The sequence below is a fragment of the Alternaria incomplexa genome, assembly GCF_024043165.1.
Source record: "Alternaria incomplexa strain BMP 0042 chromosome Unknown scaffold_3, whole genome shotgun sequence".
In the NCBI taxonomy this organism is placed as follows: domain Eukaryota; kingdom Fungi; phylum Ascomycota; class Dothideomycetes; order Pleosporales; family Pleosporaceae; genus Alternaria; species Alternaria incomplexa.
Window position 1 is genome coordinate 1,154,635 of NW_026249852.1, and position 24,309 is coordinate 1,178,943.

The window sequence follows — 24,309 nt, forward strand, 5'->3', positions numbered from 1 at the left end:
GAGTGCGATGCTTCGTTCTACCATCCTTCTATCATGCTTGATAAGGCTATCTTGGTGGCTCTCCTCGCGACAGGGCTGTTCCTGTCCGAAGGCTGATCTCTTGAACATTCATTCGCTAGGGCATTGCTAGGGCAATTTCGAGTCCGGTTTACATCCCACCACCACAAAGCCACTGCGAGACACTGCCGTGTGAAACCCCGCCGACGAACTCTGCGATCTGCCGGGAAGGCCGGAGCTGCTCCGTCGATATCTCTCAGCTATCGTCTTGACTATTGGCTTATTGGCTCCCTCCCAGGTCGCGAGCAGCCATTTGCGGCGTAGCAGGTACCCGCAAATAATGCTATCGTGACCAAGACGCGACCCGTCTGCGCAGCGCAATGTCTCGGGCATTGCGCATCAAGTCCGCTGCGCCATCCAACCCCAACCTGCATGCAAACACGTCCTGCATGTTTCAACATGGGGCTTTTGCGGTCGTAAAGGATACATTGTCAAGTGTATCCTTCAAGGCGATGCGCTTGCCTGCTGATCTCTCTGCCACTCTAGCGCTTTTTCATCCGGGGTCTTATGCAGCTGTGTCTTTGTTCGATGTCGGATCGTCGTCTCCACACTGGATGTTGGTGTGCGCGGTCAGTACATGTCTCACATGTGGTTCGTACAGGGACACTACTTACACCGCAATCATACGCGTCGCCTATGTCTTCGCAGTTGAACTCCGGCTTCCCCAGCCGCTTGTTGACAATGTTATGTACGTAGCAACCCCACATGGCAGCCGCTGTCCGTGACGAGACCTGGGGAGGGTACTTGGCAAGTACTTGTCCGAAGTGCTCTGCGCATTCTCCGCTGAAATCCCAGTCAGCGCGTGACCTCTATGTGTTGAACGCCGAGCAGTGTAAGACATACCAGGGGTATAGGCGTTGGAACAGGTGTACATATGACCGCAGCGCCTCTTGCTCCTCGTCTGTAGGGCTTTCGGGGAAACGAGCGAACGTTGTGTGTAGGACTTTCCACGCGGCGCGACCGAGTTCTGCCCTGCATTTGCTTGTCAGCCTGCCTCGTGTGATCTGTGTGGTGCCCGCGCAGGCCGTGATGCACGTACTTCGCCGTCGCATTCTCTAGTTTTGGCGCGATGGCATGTCCTGTGAGCACAGCTTCACTGGTACGGCCTAGTTTCTTCTCGGTCGATGGCGATGCTAGGTGTGCTGGTGTCACCTTGTAGGGTCCTACTAGAATGAATGAACAGAGGGCGAATACGACTAGGGCAAAGACGACGAATCTAGCCCGGAGGCCAGTAATGCGGATCATTGTAGAATAGGTATACTAGGTCTCTGAGAAGAGAAAGCGATGTGTTAAGGCGGTAGGAAGCGTTCCATGGTTCACTGTAGAATGTGAAAGGCTGCCATCCATGGCCACGCACGCGATGCCTCAGATAACGCCAAGCATTGGGGCTTCGCAGCATCACGCCCGAGTGGTCCCACCACGCGCGGGTAATCTGCAGGTACGTCTGCGCGATCGAAGCTAGTTCGCATTGGAACAACATCGTCAGGGCTCTCCGCCATGGGAAATCTACAATTTGCGGGCGGGTGGGCTTTTGATATATTGCGACGGCTGCCGAGGGATATTACCGGGCTACGTCATCCGATATCGCAGTAGGGCTGAGCTTACTGAGCCTCCGAAAGCGTTCAAAACTTTGGAATCGCCAATTGACTGACCTGCATATTGACTCGCACCTCAGCACACGACACCCTAAACCACTTCAAATAAATCAACAATGTCAGACTTTCCTCCTCCACCAGTCGACACCATTGGTACGTCAATTGCTAACCCGGTCGCCGGGACGTTCCACACGCCGCAAAGACCTGCGCTAATTCAATCGCAGACTGGAGCAACGTGGGCTTCAAGATTCGGGAAGGTAAGGCTTACCTTGTCGCGAATGACTTCAGTGCGCGGCTGCGTTCAAGTATGGACGAGGAGGCAGAGTCTACTTATTTCTGCTGCGTACTCTCAGCCCCACCACACAGTCATCTATAAAAAAAACGCATTTGAACATCTCCTAACTTTGCAAAGTCGCTGGCCATGTTGAATCACACTACTCTAAGGAGACCGGAAAATGGACCCCTCCAGTCTTCGTCGAGGACCCATTCCTGCGTATCCACGGAATGGCACCGGGACTAAATTATGGAATGCAGTGCTACGAGGGCATGAAGGCTTTCCGTGCACCAAACAACACGATCAACATTTTCAGGCCCAACAAAAACGCCGAGAGGATGCAGCACTCAGCGTCTTTCATTTCTATTCCGGAGGTTCCGACAGACCATTTCCTCGCCTGCTGCAGTATGGCCGTGGGAATGAACGCGGCGTACGTACCGCCCCATGAAACAGGCGCCGCAATGTACATCCGACCCCTACTCTTCGGTAGTTCGGCACAACTTGGCCTGAATCCACCCCAGGAGTACACTTTTGTCGTCTACTGCATCCCAACTGGTGTCTACCATGGCTCAAACCCAGTAGATGCGGTTATTCTTGAGGACTTCGACCGCGCCGCGCCAGAGGGTACTGGATCAGCAAAGGTTGGCGGCAACTACGCTCCAGTATTACGACATAGCGAGAAGGCGTACAAGGCAGGCTACGGTATCACCCTGCATCTGGACAGTAAGACAAGGAGCGTTGTTGATGAGTTTTCAACGTCTGCCTTCATTGGCGTAAAGAAGGACGGCGACAAGGTCAAACTCGTCGCATCCAATAGCAAGAACGTCATCCAGAGTGTCACAGGAGACAGTGTTCTCAGGATTGCCGAATCTTTTGGCTGGGAAGCTGAATCTCGAGAGGTACTACAAGCATTCTGTCAATGCGTACGGTGAGCTAACAATTTCAGATCGCCTATGACGAACTCAAGTCCTTTGACGAGGTCCTTGCTGCTGGAACCGCGGCGGCTCTTGTCCCTATCAAATCCATTACCCTGCCTTCCAAGGACGACAAGTTCACATACGCAGAGGCACAGCAAGAACCAGGCCCAGCATGCAAGAAGCTTCTTTCGACCTTGAAGGGTATTCAACAAGGAAAGATCGAGGACAAGCAGAGCTGGCTGTTCAAGGTGGAGAGGCCAGAGCAATTCGGAAAGCAAGATCAGGCAAATGGTGCCAAGATAGTTGGACAACTGCCTTAGAAGGGTTGTGTCAACCAAGGTTCAAGCGTATACCATGTAAAAATCGCGAAACTCTGAATGATTGCCACCATGGTTACAATCCGCCCGAGGTTGACCTTTTACATCTATATGAAGGAATTCTGAACAGTGCGACGCTGAACAAAACAAACGTGCATTACATCTCCGCTTTTGCTTTGTCCTATACTTAGACGAGACTGTTACAACTCAAACACCCGACAGCAAGACCACGTGCTTGAAACGAAGAAGACGGCCATAACACCGGAAACGCGGAGCTTGCAACGGCGATATCTCGTGTTAAAGGTGTTGGTGCCCCAGGAGTATAAGTGCCGAGGCGGCCAGAACTATTTCCTCGACACCCCCACGCAGTCTAGCCCCATACGCATACGTCATCCCTGCTTTTCACCCGCAGAACCCACCTGCATCTGCATCATTCGAGCGCGCGTCTACCCAGCAGTGCAACGAGACAGACACCCGACATCCCTACCCTTTCGCATACCCACGAGGCCCGCACCCTTGATTAGGCCTTCGGCAGTTACCGCCTCGCACAGAATAACTGGCACGCCGGTGCCACACGATCCATCCATAGAGTCACATTGCAACCGGGTGCAACATGCCTGGATCGTTTTCGAGGATTCGCGACAAGGCGAGGCGCCACTTGGGTGATCCTAGTCCGGATGAGGCCTATCTTTCTTGTGAGTCTGCATCGAGAGAGTGCAAGAGGGCGAAGACTGACTGAGAGTAGATCACGATGTGAGGGGTGTGTACGCGTCGCCTATTCCTTGACTTGCGCTTCCATGCGCCTTTGACTAATCAACGACCATACTGACGACTACAGTGACGCGAGCCGACTTGGACAGTATCAAGTCTAATGACTGGCTTACGGACAATGTGCGCATACCACTTCCTCCCAATCCACCGCAGTCATGACTAACGCATCAACAGGCAATCGCCTTCTGGCAAGAATACCTCGAGCGCGAAGAGCTCAACGCCTTCCCCAAAGCCTCCATCGTCCTCCTCCGCCCCTCCATGTCCTACATGCTCATGCAAAGCGCCGAGCCCCTCTCCCTCAAAGAAGTCCTCCCCAACTTCAGCCACACGACCCACGTCTTCCTGCCGATAAATGACAACACCGACGTCACACAAGCCGAAGGCGGCTCGCATTGGTCCCTCCTCCTCGTGTCCATCATCGACGGCGTGTCCTTCCACTACGACTCCATGACCCAGTCCAATGAGCGGGAAGCACGGAGTACGACTATGAAGCTGGAACAATTGTTGGGCAAACGACTGCGGTTTATCCCTATGAATGATAGTCCGCAGCAAGAGAACGGCAGCGACTGCGGCGTTTTCGTTTGTGTGCTCATGCGGCATCTACTGCTTAAGAGGCTGCTTCGGGCCGATGCGAGCAAGAAGGTTAGCATGAGCATGCGGGATGCACACATCAACGCGAAGGATGGACGGAGAACCATGCTCAAAGTCATCGAGGAGAGGAGAGATGAAGGCAAGCGGAGACGCTCGTAAGTTTCTCATGCTTGAGTACGACTGCAGAGAAGAAGCTAACGTTTGTGCAGAGGAAGCCACTCGCCGTTTAGGAACCCCTCCGCCCACTCCAAGAGCCCGCCACGTATAGGCGACGAACAGTCACAGGAGCGTTAGTACCCGCTGTGATTTGTATCGAAGGGATTTCCTGGCCGAGCCCTATGCGATGGAGATTAAGAACACGGACTCGTTCTCCTATGTGAACGTAGCACTCCATACACCGCATCCCCGGTTATAAATACGTGAGCGAGCGTAGGATACCCCTCACTCGGGAGACGGACTGAATGGGGTTATGAATTACGATTTACGTGTTTTATGTTTACGCAAATATACGAATAGCTGGCATCATCACTGGAGTTGATAGTATTAATGGAACACGCATCTTAACATCTCTATATCGCGAGTTGGGCTAGGAATATATGCGCATTCGAGCCTATGTGCATGTCTAGTCTACGACAGATACCACTAACCAACGTGATAGCGCCACTCATGCATGTACAAACGTATCCAGACGCTTGCTTCCAGATCCTAGACCCCATAAAACGATACGTGCGCGCTCTACAAAATCCCACAAAGAGCTTTAATCCATTCAACACGTCTAAGTCGTCTTTTCTTCTGCCTTGGTTTCGACCGGCTTAGCTTCACCCTTGGGCACAAGGTTACCGTTATCGTCCCGCGGTATACGTTCCCAACCCGTCTTAAACCTCTTCTTGCTTGCGTCGAAGCGAGGCAACGGATGCGCCTCAGTATTCAGGACGATTTGATCGAGAGGGAGGAGGTCGTCGGGGGAGAAGAGGAGGTACATGTATTTGAGTGTCTCGGCCTGCATGAATGTGTTAGTAAACCAGTCCAATACCCCTGAGAGAAGTGAAGACGACGGGGAAAAAGAACTTACAAGCCAGAAACTCTCCATGTTGTCCCGCGACGGAGGAGGCACCTTCGTCACATCACCGATACTGGAGAACCCGCCATTGTCCTCTACGATAGTATGTTTGACAAAAGCTTCAAACATATCCCAGCCCCATTCGCGGTAGATGTCATCACCGGTTATGCGCCACATGTACAAGAGCGATTCTACTGTTTCCGGTCGCTGGAGGTTATGCGTGTCAGCTGGCTTGAGGTCGAAATCGCTCTTCCAGCCCTCGCCGTCGGGGACACTGGTGTCGAGCTCGGATTTGGACGCGAGGATCTCGGTGCGGTACATCTTAGGCGGGTCGTCGAGCTGGAAGTAGGCGATTTCAGGGGCGAGACCTGTGGCGGTTACTTTGTACATGCCCATGCATGTTTTTGTGAGTTCGCGGGCGAGGGTTATGTCTTCTTCTTGTGCTTTGCCCCAGGTGGGTAGTTGACGTGCCTCGGCGAGGGGAATACCGCCGGTTGCAGCGAGGGCGATGGTACCAGGTAGGAAACAGACGAGGTGGTCCATCTTGGGATGCAGTTTGCCTTCGATTCCACTTGGCCGCTCTGCTAGGACGGTGAAGTGGCTGTTCTTTGTGTATGTGAGGAGATGCTTCTTTGCGCCGTTGAGCGACTCGTTCCACATCTCTTGGTAGACTGGCTCTTGCTTCTGGGTTTGCAGGTACTGCTTGATGAGGTATTCGTAGTAGCTGTCTCCACGACTGCCCCATCGAATCTCGCTCCCGCGAAAGGTGCCTTTGTCTGCGTAGATGAAGATGGGTAGGAGACCGTCTTTGGCGCCGTTGTCGTCCACGACTTTCATTACTTTCTCGGCCACGTCCCAGTAGTGTGCCTCGCCGGTGAGGAATGCTAGGTATTTCATCTCGAGTTGGAGAGTGGTTGCTTCGGCTGTGGAGGACGCACCGCCGTCAGCGTGCGAGGCTTCGCCTTTGGCGTCTCTAAGGATCACACTGGCCCAGGGCACACCCGAAGGTGACTCGTACGCGCCCATGAGACGATCAGCCAGGTCGGTGGCTTTTTCCAGGAAGAGGTCCTCCTCATTCGAATTCTCAGGCTTCAGGCCTGGAAGTGTCTCCTGCAAGTAGTGTGCAGACAGCAGACCACCAAGCATGCGTATAGTTGTCTCAAAGGTATTGACATCCTGCTTCTTGTCGTAGTCGAGACTCGTCGAAATCCATTGCCGTGCGTGGGTGAGTTCTTTGGTGAGGTTCATGATCATGAGCGTGTCGAGCGCGTCCACGATGATCCAGCCCAGACCGTTGGGTTCAGCCATGTATCGACCCTTCTTCGAGACGGGGTGGTACTCGTCGTAACCCCAGCCATGTTCCTCGTATGCGTTCCAACTCAGCAAGAACGCGTCCTTGACTGCCTGTCTCCGCTTCTCCCAGTCAACTTTGCTCTTCTTTCCGGTAGCACTTCCACCTATATTTGACAACAAGCTCTTGCCCCTATCCTTCTCGTCTTGTATTGTGCCTACGTTTGTGCCACCACTAGACCATCCGAACCAGTAGAACAGCCCCAGCACTACCAGTGCTATCAGCGACATGCCCCTCTTACTCCGCAGGAAGCCTTTCCTTCCCCTCGCACCACCGCCATATCCATAGCTTTTCCCCGAAGGCTTGTCCTTATACATTGGCAAGCCCTTTTCGTTCCCCGGTAGTTTGTTCCAAACATTATCTTCAAACTTTCGTTGCGCGCTCTCGAAATTGGGTACGTTGCGCGGGATAGCGAAGGACATGTCTGAGTCCTGAATCGCCTGTTTCGTGGCCTCGACTGCCTGCTTGGTCGATTCGACGGCTTGCGAGGCTTTCTTGTTGGCGGCGTTCTGGAGGACGGCGAAGGCGGAGGGTGTCTTGAATGCTGTTTTGCTGCGGAGGTTGAACGGGTCGCGTGTCGAGTTCATCAGGCGGCGCGACGCGTAGTGCTGATTAAACAATAGACCAGGCGGAGCGAGTGTATTTCACCCTTGCGAAGTCTGATAACTTGACATCTTGCTCCAGACTCCAGTCGACTTGGGAAGCAATGCTCAAAGCGCCCTCTGTCTGACTCGCCAGGTGTTCATTGCTCATCCCCGATGCAGATAGCTTGGCTAGACAGGGGTCCCGCATCTCAGGAAACATCAGCCACAGCGGAGTTCAACGGGGAAGCTCCACCTTCAAACCTCAGCCTCGTTGCGACTCGCAAGCACCGCTCTTCCTTATGCTACAGATAGGACACGCGTACTCAGGCACAAGCACAGTATAGCCTCCTTCCGCAGCCAAATATATCTCAGCACGATGAGGCTTATCAACAGCAGCTGCGATGCGGCAATGTGTTTCTACAAGTACTCGAGCATTGTTCTTATGATCACCGCCCACCCTGCAGTATTTACGATTACCGCGTCTTGTCGTCATTGCTATTTACGCGTTACGTGATGGCGTTCTACACCAAGGACGAGATGCGCTTCCTGTTCTTTGCTCTCTTTTCCTGCCTACCCTTACACCGTTGCTTTCGCATTGCTCGCACACCTTCCCCGCCAGTAAATAGAACAGAGACGCCTAGTATCGGAAAGTCACAGTCAAGGTGCATCTACGGAAGAGCAAGACGAAGCGATACGATTCTTCATCTACCATAACCATCTCACCAAGCGAAACGCAATGTCAGGTGCAAGCATGAAGCGCATTCAAATTACACCAGACGGCTCGGGTCCACCTACAAAACTCGACACCGACGTTCCTACCTCTTTACCTGACGCCAAAGAGACCAAAATCCATCCCCAAAACGCCCCAGACGCTTCAACGAACGCCTCCCTTTTCTTCGTTGGAACTGCGACTACAATCTTAGAGTGGGAGGGCATCCGCATTCTCACTGATCCCAACTTCCTACACGCTGGCGATCACGTTCACCTGGGACCCGGCGTCGGTGCGACGAGACAGACCAACCCCGCCATCGATCTGGAGGAGCTACCGAGAATCGATGTGATTTTGCTGTCGCATTATCACGAAGACCATTTCGACCGAGAGGTAGAGGAAAAGCTGTCAAAAGGTCTCCCGATCATCACTACACCACATGCCAAGGAATGCTTGACAGGCAAAGGCGAGGAGTCGTTCAAGAATGTGCATGCGCTAGACTTCTGGAACAGCTTGCTCCTAGATGTATCGCAGTCAGACCAAACAAACACAAGCGGTCCGAAGCCTAGCATCAAAGTCACAGGTGTGCCGGGAAAGCATGTCCCTCCAGGTCCATTGAACGTCGCGAATGACATTCTTGGCGCTGTACCACCTACAAATGGTTGGATGGTCGAACTCGGATACTCGAATGGTTCTTCTAGCGACGGTAGCGATTTCGAGAACGGATACAGGATCTACATCTCCGGCGACACGTTGATGGTGGACGAGCTCAAGGAGATCCCTGAGCGATACAAGGACCAGAACATCGACCTGATGCTAGTCCACCTGGGAGGCACTACGATTCCTGGGCCTAAGATGCCGTTGCTGATGGTCACAATGGATGCCGAGCAGGGTGTACAGCTCATGCAGCTCATCAATCCCGACCTGACGATTCCAATCCATTACGACGATTACGATGTGTTCCTGAGCCCGCTGGATGATTTCAAGAAGGCGGTACATGCGGCGGGTCTGGACAGCAAGGTTGTGTATCTGGACCGTAAGGATCAGTACAAGTTCAACGTGAAACAAGGACAGAAGCCGAAGCAATCGCTGTATTAGTAGCCCTATGGGTAGTGACTCTGTAACTAGCTGTTCAGCAAAATTGACCATGATACATGATGATTCTTGGTGCACGTCGGAAACAGGCTGTGGTGTTCGGAATGAAGTTTGACTTTTTTCATTCCTGGTGGTAACCCAGTGTGAAGGGTTCCGTGATGCCATTGAACAAAATTTATCCGTTGAGACGCCGTCCGCCCATGCCTTCTTGCTTCGTGCGCATCGTGCGTTGATGTCCTTGCACACTTCTGTCCTCGGTTCCTCACGCGTTCGATCCGTTTATGCGTGCTTGCCCTTGGGGTTCTTCTTGCCAACGTCGGTGATGGTAAGACCTGCGGTTGTTAGATTCGTGTCATTGGCGCTGGAGTATTGGGGATGTGCGTACCCGGGGGCAGACTCTGCTTGAGCTTCTCGGCCTTGTCGGTGTCCTTAAGAACGAGGGTGTAGACGTTTGTTGAGCATCGGACCTTGAACTTGATGTTGTTGACCTTCTTGTTCTTCTTTATGCGGGCGGCTGCAATAATGTCAGTCCAGTGCTCTCATCACATTCGTTGCCTCGATCGTCGCAGGTCTCTGCGGCTCGCATTCATCGTGCACAATCCCTCCTCCTACTGCGACCGCAACTTTCCCCCGGCGGAAGTGGTAGACGTACACTTGGCATCCTTGCGCCTGCAGATCTCGATGAACTGCTTGATGTCGGAAACTTCGGAAGGCATCTTGACGATTTGTGTGTGGACGGGTCGTTGGAGTTCGGGATCGTGAAGTTCGGAGACGCCTAGGCACAGGCCAAAAATGCTGTGGACTCGCTTGAAACGCACGGGCTACGAAGGGGCTGCCCGCAAGCGTTGCTGCTTTGGGCCTGGTGTGGTGACGGCGAGTGTGGCGTAAACCAGGAACGCTATGGCTGCGTCGCGTGAAACAGTACTGCCTACAACCCTATAATTGCTGCAATTCTTATCCAAAGTTCATCCCGCTCCTCGTCTCGCTCAAAACCCCTTGCATCTCTCTCCACACACGCACATACGGCCATCTTCCACCGTTCAGCATGCCGACCCCCATCGATCGCGCGGTCCAACAACGTGTAGGTTACTCATGGCTCTCCTGGCATCTACTTTACATAGTGGGCCTTCTACATGCTGCTGAAAGTACATGCTGACATGATCCAGGGCCCTTTCTTCGCTTTTGCCGCAGTCGTCGCTGGTGTAGCAGCATGGAGCATCTGGGGACAAGACATCTTCCCTAGTCAAGACCCTACTGGCGGTAAGTTGATCTATGCCATCTCGAAACTTTTAATGAATTCATTTTGGGCCCTTGCTGATTATACCAAGACCCAGAAACATGGACACACGATCAATGTGTTACCTGGCTCAAGCACGTAAGTTCTCTAAAGTCCAGTGTGATGAAGAGCACATGCTGGCGTTGGCTACTTTGCAGCCATGGAACGCTTTCATCACCATGAAGTCTAGGCTGTTGGTCTTCTCCAAGCTAACACCAAGACAGAGAAATCTACACCCCTCTCCCGTCGCAACAACAGCTGAGCTACTGGAGCGGATCAAGGCGAATATGAGGGTAGCCAGAGAGCGAACACCGGGCCAATGAGCACGTGTAGTCCAAGATGTCTATCCGAATCCAATAAATTGCAGACTTAGTTACGGACTTTTGTCTATTGAGAACCCCTTGAGCCGAGTTGAATAGTGCTTGTGCTTTTCACCCACAACTCCTGCAGAACACCGTGGTAGTCGCCCGGCTGTGCCATTGTTCGTCGATCGAACATCAAATCAACCCCAAATACCTCCAGGCCTCATCATATTTCTCGCCAAGTAACTCCTGCAGAATACCACGGTAGTTGCCCGGCTGAGCCATCGTCCATTCCTCCGACGCATAAAAAATCTTGACTTACTCCCGGCCTCATCGTATCGCATCAACGCCATACTCCTTCCAACACACTTTTGGCCCGTTTCCACACTCCAACACCAAATCAATTGCCATCGTCAGCCTTTTTGAACTCTTGAAGAACCTCAACGCTAGCGTTGTAATGCTCTGCCTCCTCGGTGTAGGCGCTCTCTTCTTCCATCATCTCTAGGTTGAGACGATCCAGCTCCTCCGCCATACGCTGCTTGTAGGGTCCCATCTGCGCATCGATCTCTGCCTGCTTCTCAGCGGTCTCCGCACGCCTCTTGCGCATGTCCTCGAGCCTCTTTCGCTGGTCTGCGAGCTGGCGTTCGATCGAAACCGTCTTAGGCGTGGAGGAGCGCGGCACTACAGGCTGGGCGGTAGGTAACGTAGGCGTAGGCGTAGGCATCGTACGCTTTGGCTCTGGTGGTGCTATGCCGTTCGTAGTGGAAGATGGACGCTTTGCCGGTACAACTGCTGGAGTAGGGGTACCTGGCTTCTTCTGACCGTTGACTGTGCTGGTACTGATAGACGCTGGTTTTGCGACTTGTTTCTTTGCCGGAGTGTTGGACTGCGGGGGTTTCTTTGCTGTAGCCAATGGTGAAGGGGAAGGCTTTGTGACTGTCTCCTTCGCTACGGCTACAGATTTGTCTGGGTGCACGTTCGCGGGCTTAGGACCGGTTCCTGGAAGGCTGGATACTTTCGCAATCATATCGGCTACCGGTACAGAAGGCGCAGCGGCGATCTTTTCTGTGACTTTCTCACCACCGCTACCGGGATTAGAGGTAGAGGTGCTGTTGTCAGTATCTCCATTGGCAAGTGCCTGCTTGGGCGCCGCAGTTGGTTGTTCAGAAGGCGCAAGGGTCTTGTTCTCTGACTGTGCGCTTTTCGCTGGCGTGGTGGGAAGCATTGGCGATTCTGATCGCGACGAAGCATCTCCGTCGTTCTTCGATGGGGGCCTTGTACCCAAGAGGAGAGGAGGCAGAGGCTCCAGCGCTAAAGTATGCGGGTCTGCTAGTCCCGGATCGTTGGGGTCATAGGTCATGATCATGTCTCGGTCCTCGATATCTTCTGAGTACTATGTTAGCCTCATACCTGAGAATGAGTTTAAGCAGCTGACCTTCACTGCGATAATGGAAACGAAAGATAGCCCATGGCTCCGGACCTGGACGCTTTGCATCTGCCCTGCGCTTGTGCAGGCTCGGCTGCATACCCTCCAACGGAACGATATTTTCTTCCAAAGACATCTTCAGAGTTGGAGGTACCTTCTTGTAGCTTGCCTTCTGCTCGGTGCTGCCCGGATGATCCTCTTCAACACCACCTTCGATTTCGTAGTATTTTCTCACGTTACTAACTTCGTGAGAAACACCCAATTGTCGCGTGATGTACAAGCGATGCTCGATCGTTCCGATGGTTTCAAGCTCGTCACCTTGTGTCATGACCACATTCAAGAGAGGAGTTGCGGTCATCTCGGTGTCGATGATCTCTTTCCCATTCTTGCATAGGAACTTTTCGGTATCAATCTTCCTGTTGGTCTGCAAGCTTACAGCTTTTGCGACATATGAGTTGGCCTTTCGTAGCACTCCGTCCACGATGGTATCATAGGCCACGGCCAGAGTCTGAATCTTCGTTAGCTACATCGTTCAGACCTTTGCAAGTATTGCGTACGGTGCCCGTGAACCTGCCGCCAACTCGAGGCTTGTGACCCTCGTCAATGACCACATAACAGCAGATGGCATTGTCTCGTGGGTCGATGTACTGATCGTATTCTTCAAGCGCCGCAACCTGGCCATCGACATAGATGTTGACCTGTGCTCTTCGGTCGCTGCCCCTTTCGATAACCTTCATGATGGAGAAATTCGTTATGAGACGAAGAATGAGTATAATCGAGGCGTATCTTGCGATGACCCAGTACCTTTTCCCGCGTACGCTTGGACTGAGCCGAAAGTCAACGCGAAGTGACTGCTCGATTGAGAGATACGGAAGTCGCTACTGTACCAGATTTGGCGCGACTGAGTTGGGTACGTGCCAAACTGCAGAGGAAGTGTCTAGGCGCCGGATTAGATCGTTGCTCACTAGCAGTATCGACAGCGTGAGAGGTGAAGGATGTTTGAAACTACGAGCGCCTCCACCGCCGACTGTCGCGCTTTGGAGCTTCGGTAGTCGCGTGCCTGCTGTTTTGGGCAACTAAGGGCAGCCTGAACCTGGAGAAGGAAATTTGGTATCAGGCCGAAACGGAGAGAATATTCGAGATGGGAAGGAGTGGAGAGAGAGGAAGAGGGTGCGTCTTGAAGATTGGGAGACCTGATGAAGACGGCAGAGTAGTGAGGTGAAGGTGAGGCCACCTAGGTAGTTAGGTGGTTGACACGTGCTAGAGGAACGCTGTGATGCCAGGGACCGCCACGTCTGCGAAAGCCCAAGTGAGAGTGACTGCATGAGCGCTCATACACCCAGTCAGATAAGACATACCGAACCTAGACTGCTCTGCGGAGCAGCATGACTTCGAGAGTCCACATGCTATGTAGATTGCTAGAGCAACTCCATACGATTCTCTCGCTCGCCCTCAGGGTGACAATCTTGACCGACTTGAAGTTTTCTATTAAAGGCCTGTGGGTTCTGCCATCCCTATCGCATACTCCAAAGAGGGCATTTGGCATACTCTGAGAATTTCTGTTGATGGGTCATTGTGCGCTCCTGGAGTGATCTTGCACTGATCTCCTGAACGTGAGCTCTTCTATAGCCGTCTATTTGATGATGTCTGTTGTAGGATGAGATGTCGTGCTATGCAAATCGTAGCCTATGCGATCACATGCAAATGGAGTTGTGATGAATTAGGCAGGCACTGCGACTGTGAAAATGGAAAGAAATATCCGGAGTACAACAGCTGCGAAAACGAGAAGAAGCAATTATCGGAACGAGTGAAAGACATCGTTGCCCTGCGTCGGAGATAATAGAGAGAGCGAGCCGCGGCGGAAGGACGGATGTGGTCATTCGCCAAGCGCGGTTTCTTCCTTCGGTTCGGATGCATTTTCGGGGGACGGCAGCTTCAGCTTGTTTCTCTCCACCTCAAATCCCTCACCACCAGCCCAACGCCGCAACTCCACCATGTTGTCGAGGACCTCTCAAAGAACAGCGCAGGTACGAGCAAGACGATGCGCCCGCAATTGGCGGGCGCGGTGGGAATTCGAGTGCTAATGCGCCTGTGCAGACGCTCCTGCGGGGCGCGAAGCCTGCCTCTCGATGGGCACCCGCCATGGCTACCCGCTGTACGAAGACCACGTGAAAGATATCCAAAAATGCAGAGTCTAACGCGGCGACAGCAATGGCCACGGTCACCCAGGACATCTTCAAGCCCACCAAGTTCGGCGGCAAATACACCGTTACCTTGATTCCCGGTATGCGCGATAGCCGCCTATAAATGGACATAGATTCTGAACATGCGCAGGTGACGGTATCGGTGCTGAGGTCTCCGAGTCGGTCAAGGAGATCTTCAAGGCGGACAACGTGCCCATTGAGTGGGAGCAGGTCGACGTCTCTGGTGTCGACTCTGGCAACGTCCACTCCGAGGAGCTCCTCCGCGAGTCCATTGCCTCGCTCAAGCGCAACAAGCTCGGTCTCAAGGGTATCCTCCACACGCCCGTCGAGCGCTCCGGCCACCGCTCCTTCAACGTTGCTCTCCGTCAAGAGCTCGACATCTACGCCTCCATCGTCCTCCTCAAGAACATCCCCGGTTACGAGACGCGCCACAAGGACATCGACTTCTGCATCATCCGTGAGAACACCGAGGGTGAATACTCTGGTCTCGAGCACCAGTCGGTCAACGGCGTCGTCGAGTCGCTCAAGATCATCACCCGTGAGAAGTCGGAGCGCATCGCCAAGTTTGCTTTCGCCTTTGCGCTCGCCAACAACCGCAAGAAGGTTACCTGCATCCACAAGGCCAACATCATGAAGCTCGCCGACGGTCTATTCCGCAACACCGTCAAGAGGGTTGGTGAGGACTACCCCACTCTCGAGACCAACGACATGATTGTCGACAACGCCTCCATGCAGTGTGTCTCAAGGCCCCAGCAATTCGACGTCATGGTCATGCCCAACTTGTACGGAGGTATCCTTTCCAACATTGGTGCTGGTCTCGTTGGTGGTCCTGGTATCGTCCCCGGTTGCAACATGGGCCGTAACGTCGCCGTTTTCGAGCCTGGATGCCGTCACGTCGGTCTCGACATCAAGGGCAAGGACCAGGCCAACCCCACTGCTCTGATCCTGTCCGCCGCCATGATGCTCCGTCACATTGGTCTCGATGACCACGCCAACCGCATCTCGCAGTCCGTCTACAAGGTTATTGCTGACGGGTAAGTTTGAATTCCAAATGAAGAGCAACACATGCCTAACATCATCTAGTACCGCCCGCACACGCGACATGGGAGGCAACACCACCACCCACGAGTTCACCCGCGCAGTCCTGAACCAGATGGAGAAGGCATGATTTAGCCATCATGATCTTCGTGTTTGCTAAGCTTTGATCTAGCGCGATAATACCGTCACATCTAGGCCTTGGCTCACATTGGGTTAACCTAGGATATGGAGCAATAACATATTTTCTTAACGATTGGACGCAATGGCACTTGTACAACTACCAGCTGGAATGTGAATAGAGCTGTACTTGTAGGTGGTATATAGCATGCTGCATGATTGAATTGACCATTCTTATACCCTCGTGAAAATGCCAGACCCAGAACTCCGTGCTATGCGTAACATCGTCATCGTGATGTGGGTATATCTAGAATTGGATCCTCCTCTTCCGGCCAGTGTACTTGGACGAGGCCTTGACAACTTTGCCTTGTCTCTCCATCTGCTCCTTCTTCTTCATAATGTACGCCTTGCTGCCTTTGCGCTCCTCGCCCCTCTTCATGCCCTTGGCCTTTCTCCGTGCGTCCTCGACGTCAACGCCGTCCATACCCCTCACAACGCCCGTGATGTCGCCATCCAGCGCTCCACCGCCCACAGTCAGAACAAGATACGTCTTCGCGCTCTTGGTCCCCATATCGTCCTCCAAAAGACCCGCACCAAAACCAGCCTTGATCGCCGCCTGTGCCACCATCTTCTTCTGCGCGTCGTTCTTAGGGTAGAATTGACAAACTGCTCTCCCTCCCCTCTTCAAACTCGCATAGAGCTGGTTGAAGAACCTCGATAACCTGCCCGCAGGACTCTCCTCGCTCGTCTCAGCATTACACAGCCATTGAACCGCACTGATGCTAATCGCAGCATCGAAAGTTCCCGGCCGAAACGGTACGCCCTGCCCCGCATCCGCCAGCAGTAAATCTCCTTCTACCTCTTTCTCCAGCGCAACGCCCAGCATGGATGCGCTGATGTCGAAACCGATCCATACGTGTGGACCGCCGGGTGTGCCTTGTTCAGCGGAATGCGACAGGATTTCGCCGCTGAGACCGGAGCCGCAGCCGACGTCGAGGATCATGGATGGCGAGGTGAGCGCGAGGAGGGAGAGGGCGCGGTGGGTCATTGTAGATTGGATCTTTTGGATACGAGAGGAGGTGGTGTATTTGCGCGATTCGGAGTCATTGTAGAAAAGATCGGGTGGTCTGCAGACAGGTAAGCGCTGTGTTCTTCGCTATGCGATTTGCGGTGTTGGGAGGATTGCGTACAGGATGTCTTCGGGGCGAGACATGGTTGCGGTTGTTAAGTCTGAATCGCTGGACAAACGACTGTAGTACTCTCCTTATCGCGTGGAAATATGAAACTCGTTTGCGCAGTGATTGTCGAAAGCGTGCGTGTCTGTCAGTTGCTCGATGCACCTTCAGCCAAGAGTTCGCACGACTTTTTGGAGTTGGACCCCACACTCTGGCACGGGTCCACGGGTTTCTCCGCTAGCCTTGATGCCACCTTTGGACTGACCTCATCGTGCCGCGGCCAAACTTCCAGGCTTCCAAACTTCATCTCTCTTCGCATTCCCCTGAAGTGTGTCAAAAGCCAACATGTGGATATTACCGCTGCTTGGATATGTCGGCGTTATCCTGGGCTTCGCGTTCCTGACGCTTGCGATAGGTACTTTGCTGTGATGCTCTCGGTCTTTGGCTTCATGGGGCTAACGCAACGTAGCTTCCGGCCTGTACTACCTTTCTGAACTCGTGGAGGAGCATACCGTCTTCGCGAAGAAACTGCTCTACCGGCTCATTTATGGCGTCGTTGGCATACAAACACTCCTTCTCGTAGTCGATAGGTTTCCAATTGGACTCAGCGCATTGAGTGTCGGGTCGCATTTCATCTATGCGCAGAACCTAAGGCGGTTCCCTATCGTCAAGCTCACGGATCCACTCTTCTTGGCCTCTTGTGGTATGCTATGATGCTTGGAAGTCTCTACCGGCGCAATGCTGACCATCATTTCCAGCTCTTGTAATCGCGAACCACTACCTGTGGTTCCGCCACTTCAGTGCTCCACCGGCAAACACGTACTCCTCGTATCCCTACTCTCGCGATGCCAACATTCCTACCTTCACCGAAATCGCATCCTACTTCGGCCTCTGCGTGTGGCTAGTCCCCTTCGCCTTGTTCGTCTCCTTGTCGGCTGGCGAGAATGTGCTTCCCTCGATGGGCTCAGAGTACGCGACCGGAGACGGTAGCAGCTACATCACGCCAGGAACAGCACCAGCATCATACGGGACCGGAACAGGCATTGGCGTCGGTGGAGCCAGTAGTGGCACGGAAGGAAAGAGGAGGGCGAGAAGTGGAACAAACGCTGGCATGGCAAAGGCTGTCGTCACTGGCGTCAGAGAGTGGGTTGGGGAAACAGGAGAGGTTATGGGGTTGTGGAAGGGTGAGAGGACAAGGCCGACATTCTAAGAGCTGGGCCTCTTTGGGATATGATTGTACGAGTAATGTGGATGCTTCATGCAAAAGATTGTCGCGGATTGGTCGGTTTCCTACGTGCCTGCACTTGTGTCTCTTCACCCTGCGCGAAATCGCGCCATTGTCGTGAAAAGCGCCAAACGATATAGCGCACGCGACTTGCCAACCCACAGGCCTTCACTTTGTCTCACCCCACTTCCCACCTCAACTTCGCGCCACAAGACACTTTTGGGGATCTCTGATTTACTATTCCTACACCTTCATTCGCGATGGACGACGTACATCCCTCACGCACATACAAGGTGCTTCCGGTGCCCCAGGTACCCCAGATGCCGATGCTGCAACGCGAGACTGCGTCTATCCAGCCAGAGAAGATCGATACGCGCAGCGCCCGCAATCTCTTGTGCAAGGTCTTCAAGAAACCCTACGCCCATCCACCTGCCGCGAAGAAGTTGCAGGCCAATCATGTTCATTTCCTACTTGAAACGCCTATCGGTCGCGACTTCAATCTGATTACCGCCGCTGGTGTGGAGTTCAAGATACATTCTGTCATGTTGATTGGCGGCCCGAAGGCTTTACAGGAGGGACTGTTTCCTGGTGGTGTAAGCTTTCCCGTCTTGATATTTACTATGATTGAGACTAACACGACCAGGCAACAATTCCAAACCCACCAGAGTTCGTCAACCTGCCGCCTCACTTCCATCCTATCCTCATGGACCGAATCGTCAATTTCATCTACACATCGGACTACCTGGTCGTCCGGGACGGTAGCAAGCAGCTCATTCAGAAGAACTTCAAGTTCTATCACGCAACTGTAATTCCAGATGTCAACCCGCCCACCGCCGCTACGACCGCTCTAGTCGACATCCACGACTACACCTTCCATCTCCACATGTACGCTCTGGCTGAAGAGCTCGACTACGACGCGCTGAAGTCAGCTGCCCACACTAAGCTCGTCCAGCTCTTCGTTAACGTGCGCAACGAAACTCCCTCAGCGATCAAAGACGCCATCAACGCTACCTTTGCTCCGTTGGGTAGCCCATCTCGTATCTGCAAATACGAAGACGATATGTTGCAGCAACTAGTCGTAGCAGCCGTCCTCGCGCACGAATTCAAGACCTGGACCGAAGCAGACCAAAAAGCATTCAGCGACGACATCCAAGGTCCTGAGTACGCCGACTTCCGCAACGCCTACAACATGGTCAAGGGCGCGAACCAGGATCTGATCGAGATTGGAGATACTGCTATGTCACTGGCGGCGGAGCGCAAGGCGGGTATGGAGCGTAGGAGAGCAGCTAAGAAGGCCGGTGTTGGAAACGTGGATCAGAGTAAGCTCATGGTTGGAAGCGGCTCGCCTTTGAGCGTGTTGAGCGCGCGGCCTGCAAACATGAAGAACAAGTTCAAGAGGCGCGTAGAGAAGCGGGGTGTTAGTTCGGTTGCGAAGGTGGATGGAGATGAGGATATGGATATGGAGGTTGACTAGACTGCTTGTCTCGTGGCGAGATGTAAGGTTTCTTTATAGGAGATGCTTTCCCGATTCAACTTGCCGAGCTTGAGATAGTACATGGATTGCAATGAAATGACTGTAAAACCCTACGAGTTTATAATTAGCCAGATGCGTCGTATTTCTGCTTTTTGTTCGTGCGCAGGTGTTGAGAATCTAGGCAGGGGGCAAGTGAGAGGTGCAGTTGCTTGGTGAGAGAACCTAAAGCGGAGGCGCTCGCTTCCGACTTCCGCCCGAACGCCTACATCATCTTTTCCCGTCCTTACACATCCCCGCCAACGACGAATAATTCCAACCAGCCAATCACCTCATTTTTGACATTGATCGAGCATCACTAGCCTTTCATCGGTCGTTCCTATTTTTGCGAAATCAAGCCGCGCTTCGGTGCCGGCTGTCATGGCTTGCAACAGTTGGGAGAAGCTGTGTAAGGCTCAGCGCGACTACCCAAAAGCGAAGTTCGCAGACTCGTTCGTACAAAAATCGCTCAAGAAGACGCCCAAGAACCCATTTCTCTTGGTATGCTAGTCGACCTCGGAAATTTCATCTTCAGGCTAATTTTGAGCAGGCATGGAAAGCTCGGTTATGTCTTACGTTGAACAATGTGGACACCGATGTAGCAAGTCTGGTACAACAGGCCTGGGAGCAGCCAGGGGTGAACGATATTCGGCTTCTGTCCTACTTATATAAGATCTTAGCCGACGCTACGCGGAGGGATCAGAACAACAACCTGAACATCAGCGGAGTGGGTGATGGGAACCTCAAAGTTTGGCAACGTGCTGCGAAAGCCTTGGGACGCAAGGAAGACCGTCAAGATCTCTGGTCTGCTCTAGCGAATGTGGCATTGGCGGAGGAATGCTGGGAAGACTTCCGCCTGGTACGTAAGAAACCGGCATCTGGCCACGACCTGATTGTATCTCGACACCTTTGAGAATGCGCATCTTCGCGCGCCTTCTCGCTACCACATAAAACTAAAACAGGGTGAGATTAGATTTAGTACTAACGCTTGACAGGCTGTCTTTCACTACAGCAAAGAAACCAAGGAGGGCGCTGGATCAACATCTGCAAAAAAGCATGCTCACTTCACGCAAACACTCGCTATTCAACTCGCAGCCGAACAGCAGCGTGGGCTTCCCCAGGGCGAGATGAAAAGCAAACTTCAATTCGACCTGGCTCGTAGACTTTTGAAACAAGCATACGAGGCGGCTCCAGATGACCCCATCGCTTTCAAGGATATACGCGACTTGCGTTTTATGGGCGAGATCTTCGCGCGGCAAGCGAAGTGTAGCGAGCTGTTCGAACACTGGAACCACCCGCCTGCAGCCCTCCAGGACCTTATGACGAAACATCGGGGTGACTTGTGGGGCATGAAGATTAGACTTGCACGGCAGAGTAAAGAATGGTCTCTACTTGAAAGCCAGTGTCTTGCGTACGTTGAGCGCATTATATCACAGCAGGAAAGGTATGTTGAGTCAGCGGCGAAGTGTAACATTGTGAAGTGGCTGCGGGTTGCTGCAGCGACTTCCAAACCCTACTTATTGCTGACGTTCTTAGCCTTCGAGAGACTTGTGCCTGGAAGAAAGATATTTGGACATCCTTATTAGCCGCCGCGTACGCAACACGCTCCGCTGACGATGCTGTTCGCCTGATCTCCGATATCACAAGTCGTACTTTCAACCCGGAGGAGTTCCAAAGCCAAGACCGCCCCTTGAGACTTGCGTACATGACACTTCGCCAGAATGTCGCTCCAGGAACTCCAATGCTTGCCGACTGTAAGACGTACTGGAAGAACCACGCGAACCTTATCACATGTTACGCAGATATTCGACCATTCCTAGACGGGATGACCTCAGACGATCGAGGAGATCTCTGGGGTTTTGTGCAAAATCAATACGAAGACGCGGGGAAGTTGTTGGCACAGAATCAGTACCCGGCTCAAGACTGGATTGTTCATTGCGGTAATCATCTGAAGTTGTGTTACCTTTTCTGGATATCACTCTCGACACCATCTGCTCAAAGGTGGCAAGGGCTCATGGAGGTACCTTTGATCGCCGCATTGCGAGCCCCTCAGTTACGGACACCCAGGTCGCCTGAAGGTTTTGTCGCAATATACACACTCCTCTGGATTCACGAAGAAGCTATGCGCAACGAAGAGCCCGATCATCCGTTCGGAAATACGCCAAACTCACGAGTTCTCCTTCAAGCTGCAATGTTAGCGCGCCATTTGGTGGCGAGCGATAAAGAAAAGCAAAACAGACCGCTGGCACTACTTGCTGCACGGCTGCACCTAAACCTCGGTCTAGGAAAATCCGCTTTCCAGTTGTACAGCCACACCAAATGCAAGGAGATGCTAGTGCATACTTTGTCACCATATGTTCTGTCACGCATCTCACTGACACATCCATTTGGTGCCAAAGGCTACCAAGGATTCTCAGCCGAAGAGGAACTAGGAAAAGCTGTCGGGACAATGGAGAGGATGGAACGCAAGCTTAATGAGGCAGTATGTTCTGATCTCCAGTCGCTTCCATGGGATCAAGCTATGGAACTCTTGGCCGCGAAACGGGATTTCAAGTCGAGCTTGACAAAGCACATATGCAACACAGAGAGCCGTCGGATAGCACGACTCAAGGGTGAACCGATCGATAATCTTCCCGTTATCGACCCAAGTAGTATGTTAACACTCATTTCGAAGCTGGAAATTGGCTAATCCATGCAGGCTACCGGAATATCAAGGACGTCGTGGATAGAACCATATTCCCCAACTACGAGCACAGTCAGCATCCTGGACCACTTTCATACATCATGCCCAACGGCCTTCCTGAAGTTCATTGGCTGGCCAAGAGCCTTGATATCTGGGACGCGAGCAGTAGACTTCTCTATAGAGAGACACAGGTGTTGGAGTTCCAGGGCAAATGGATACACCAAGTTGCCATGCCTCCGGATCATGTCTGGGAAACTGAGCCTGACATGACGCTTGCGGAATACCAAGTTGAGGACACATGGGATGCAATCAACCTCATCGTTAAGACGATGACCTTGCCAGGACTTTCCTTCGAAGGGCTTCCTGGGGTACTGGAAGCACTTCTGGAACAGGTTTCCGAAATGCGACTTGCAATGGAGAACCTGCGTATGCCTGGCGCCACGCACCAAAAACCCGAAGACGAACCCACCATGTTCCACGAGAATATGCTAATGTCCTGCTATACCAAGCTCGAAGTCCTGCGCGCACTCATCAAGTTGATCGAACACCTACGCGAGAAGGTCATCAATGCGAAGACCCACCGCATGAAGGCCATGTTGCCAAAGAACTGGGTCAATGATATGGAAATTGAGACGAAGAATTGCTTCGAGGCGGTACGGGATGTGGCGCATAGCTACATCAACCTCATCGAACAGAGAGGTCGTGCTGCGATCAAGGCGCAGGTGCAGTGGGGCAAGACGGGTGAGGCACTGAAGCATGTGCTGAGTGACGACGATGTCGACTTCTACGCAACTGAATATGTTGATAGCGCACTACAGGCATGGAGGGGTGTGCTACAGGTTAAACTGAAGTAGACGGGCAGATTACAAATACATCTCGCTTATCATCCCGCATGCCGGCCTCCTCAGGCGAGGTTCTACGAGGACATTCTAGCTCGATTATCAGACCACCTCAGGCAAAAAAAACTGAACAGGTCTGCAGACTACATTAAGACAGAAACTTGCAAAGTAGGTGACCCAACGTCAACGTAGCCCTAGAGACTCTAGGGTGTTCACTTTTTTCTTAGGTTGGCGTCAGACTAATACTTTCCTCCACTTGCCTGCGAAGAGATCATGGCAATGAATGCAGACTGATCATCTCAGTGAAATGTTAGATATGATTGAATAGTCGGGTTTGCGCCTGAGTTGCGTCGCATTGGGATTGCTGTATTTTACGTTGCTCTTGACTCAATACTGCTGCTTTCCTGCACTTCACAGCTAAATGAGGGAGGACACACTGCGCATCCTCGCACCTTCACACTCAATTCTGAGCAGCGACTGTCACTTACAACACTCTTTCCAATCTACGTTAGATCCAAGTGCTAGCGTTGATTGTTTAAAATGCAGCTCACCTCGTGAACTCTCCAGGCTCCCGTGTGCAAACGCAAACGCTGTATCCGCATAACCCAACTCACTCGCGTTCACCTCATTTTTAGCTCCGCCATCGTTACTCTTCCGCTATTCACCGAGGATTGCTTTCGGAGTCTCAATATCACCGCATCACCGCCGACTCGGCTTTTCGTTTTCCTCCACTTCGTTGCACTCTCGCCGCTTGCTTCTGCAGATCCCTCACTGTCTACACCACGCAAGCTCTCCGCCATGGCCTACCCCACGGGAAAAATCCCCTGGACAAAATCGCTGTCGGGAAACGGTTCTGGCTCTGGCAACCAGTCAGTAGATCACACCGACGACGAGCTAGGTGAACGTATGGACTCCGACCCGGCGGCTTCCTCATCGCCAGATCACGGTTCTGCCTCTGGCGAACATACAGATGAGCACTTCATCGGCCCGCTCCCTGAAGGCACAGAACGCCTGACGTCCTCGTTGCCAAGTCACGGTTCTGGCCTCAGCGCTCTACCGTCCTCATCGTCAGATCACCAACCAGATGGACGCAACAAGAACGCGCTTCCTGAACGTACAGACTCACTCGCAGATCCTGGCGGCCCACGGAAAATAGGAACGGACTTATCAAACATGACAGAGGATGAGAGAAT

The 24,309-nt window shown here is 52.8% G+C and overlaps 12 protein-coding genes across 12 annotated transcripts; 7 read left to right on the forward strand and 5 right to left on the reverse strand.

The window, feature by feature from the left end:
* Positions 1-562: 562 nt before the first annotated feature.
* Positions 563-1,302, reverse strand: J4E90_002775 (uncharacterized protein; the record flags this gene model as incomplete). Its single annotated transcript, XM_051432351.1, has 4 exons — positions 563-607; positions 672-840; positions 901-1,029; positions 1,097-1,302. The coding sequence occupies 4 exons, from the start codon at positions 1,300-1,302 to the stop codon at positions 563-565; spliced, it is 549 nt and encodes a 182-aa protein (XP_051293773.1).
* Positions 1,303-1,768: 466 nt separating this feature from the next.
* On the forward strand, positions 1,769-3,163 carry J4E90_002776 (uncharacterized protein; the record flags this gene model as incomplete). The annotated part of the gene is made up of 4 exons (XM_051432352.1): positions 1,769-1,805; positions 1,877-1,909; positions 2,065-2,825; positions 2,873-3,163. 4 exons carry the CDS (start codon positions 1,769-1,771, stop codon positions 3,161-3,163), a joined length of 1,122 nt encoding a protein of 373 aa, XP_051293774.1.
* A 610-nt stretch (positions 3,164-3,773) lies between these two features.
* Positions 3,774-4,816, forward strand: J4E90_002777 (uncharacterized protein; the record flags this gene model as incomplete). Its single annotated transcript, XM_051432353.1, has 4 exons — positions 3,774-3,855; positions 3,999-4,051; positions 4,106-4,677; positions 4,732-4,816. 4 exons carry the CDS (start codon positions 3,774-3,776, stop codon positions 4,814-4,816), a joined length of 792 nt encoding a protein of 263 aa, XP_051293775.1.
* Positions 4,817-5,297: 481 nt separating this feature from the next.
* J4E90_002778 (uncharacterized protein) lies at positions 5,298-7,520 on the reverse strand (the record flags this gene model as incomplete). The annotated part of the gene is made up of 2 exons (XM_051432354.1): positions 5,298-5,522; positions 5,595-7,520. 2 exons carry the CDS (start codon positions 7,518-7,520, stop codon positions 5,298-5,300), a joined length of 2,151 nt encoding a protein of 716 aa, XP_051293776.1.
* A 748-nt stretch (positions 7,521-8,268) lies between these two features.
* On the forward strand, positions 8,269-9,324 carry J4E90_002779 (uncharacterized protein; the record flags this gene model as incomplete). Its single annotated transcript, XM_051432355.1, has 1 exon — positions 8,269-9,324. One exon carries the CDS (start codon positions 8,269-8,271, stop codon positions 9,322-9,324), a length of 1,056 nt encoding a protein of 351 aa, XP_051293777.1.
* A 276-nt stretch (positions 9,325-9,600) lies between these two features.
* RPL38 (60S ribosomal protein L38) lies at positions 9,601-10,037 on the reverse strand (the record flags this gene model as incomplete). The annotated part of the gene is made up of 3 exons (XM_051432356.1): positions 9,601-9,653; positions 9,707-9,835; positions 9,974-10,037. The coding sequence occupies 3 exons, from the start codon at positions 10,035-10,037 to the stop codon at positions 9,601-9,603; spliced, it is 246 nt and encodes an 81-aa protein (XP_051293778.1).
* A 1,262-nt stretch (positions 10,038-11,299) lies between these two features.
* On the reverse strand, positions 11,300-13,062 carry J4E90_002781 (uncharacterized protein; the record flags this gene model as incomplete). Its single annotated transcript, XM_051432357.1, is given in 3 exon segments — positions 11,300-12,285; positions 12,335-12,833; positions 12,853-13,062. 3 exon segments carry the CDS (start codon positions 13,060-13,062, stop codon positions 11,300-11,302), a joined length of 1,695 nt encoding a protein of 564 aa, XP_051293779.1.
* A 1,257-nt stretch (positions 13,063-14,319) lies between these two features.
* Positions 14,320-15,697, forward strand: IDH1 (isocitrate dehydrogenase (NAD(+)) idh1; the record flags this gene model as incomplete). Its single annotated transcript, XM_051432358.1, has 5 exons — positions 14,320-14,352; positions 14,423-14,480; positions 14,535-14,609; positions 14,660-15,563; positions 15,613-15,697. The coding sequence occupies 5 exons, from the start codon at positions 14,320-14,322 to the stop codon at positions 15,695-15,697; spliced, it is 1,155 nt and encodes a 384-aa protein (XP_051293780.1).
* A 294-nt stretch (positions 15,698-15,991) lies between these two features.
* Positions 15,992-16,897, reverse strand: J4E90_002783 (uncharacterized protein; the record flags this gene model as incomplete). The annotated part of the gene is made up of 2 exons (XM_051432359.1): positions 15,992-16,811; positions 16,875-16,897. 2 exons carry the CDS (start codon positions 16,895-16,897, stop codon positions 15,992-15,994), a joined length of 843 nt encoding a protein of 280 aa, XP_051293781.1.
* A 307-nt stretch (positions 16,898-17,204) lies between these two features.
* Positions 17,205-18,069, forward strand: J4E90_002784 (uncharacterized protein; the record flags this gene model as incomplete). The annotated part of the gene is made up of 3 exons (XM_051432360.1): positions 17,205-17,274; positions 17,329-17,562; positions 17,618-18,069. 3 exons carry the CDS (start codon positions 17,205-17,207, stop codon positions 18,067-18,069), a joined length of 756 nt encoding a protein of 251 aa, XP_051293782.1.
* Positions 18,070-18,344: 275 nt separating this feature from the next.
* Positions 18,345-19,558, forward strand: J4E90_002785 (uncharacterized protein; the record flags this gene model as incomplete). Its single annotated transcript, XM_051432361.1, has 2 exons — positions 18,345-18,677; positions 18,728-19,558. The coding sequence occupies 2 exons, from the start codon at positions 18,345-18,347 to the stop codon at positions 19,556-19,558; spliced, it is 1,164 nt and encodes a 387-aa protein (XP_051293783.1).
* A 417-nt stretch (positions 19,559-19,975) lies between these two features.
* Positions 19,976-23,131, forward strand: J4E90_002786 (uncharacterized protein; the record flags this gene model as incomplete). The annotated part of the gene is made up of 5 exons (XM_051432362.1): positions 19,976-20,095; positions 20,145-20,453; positions 20,590-21,038; positions 21,662-22,245; positions 22,293-23,131. The coding sequence occupies 5 exons, from the start codon at positions 19,976-19,978 to the stop codon at positions 23,129-23,131; spliced, it is 2,301 nt and encodes a 766-aa protein (XP_051293784.1).
* Between the last annotated feature and the right edge of the window lie 1,178 nt (positions 23,132-24,309).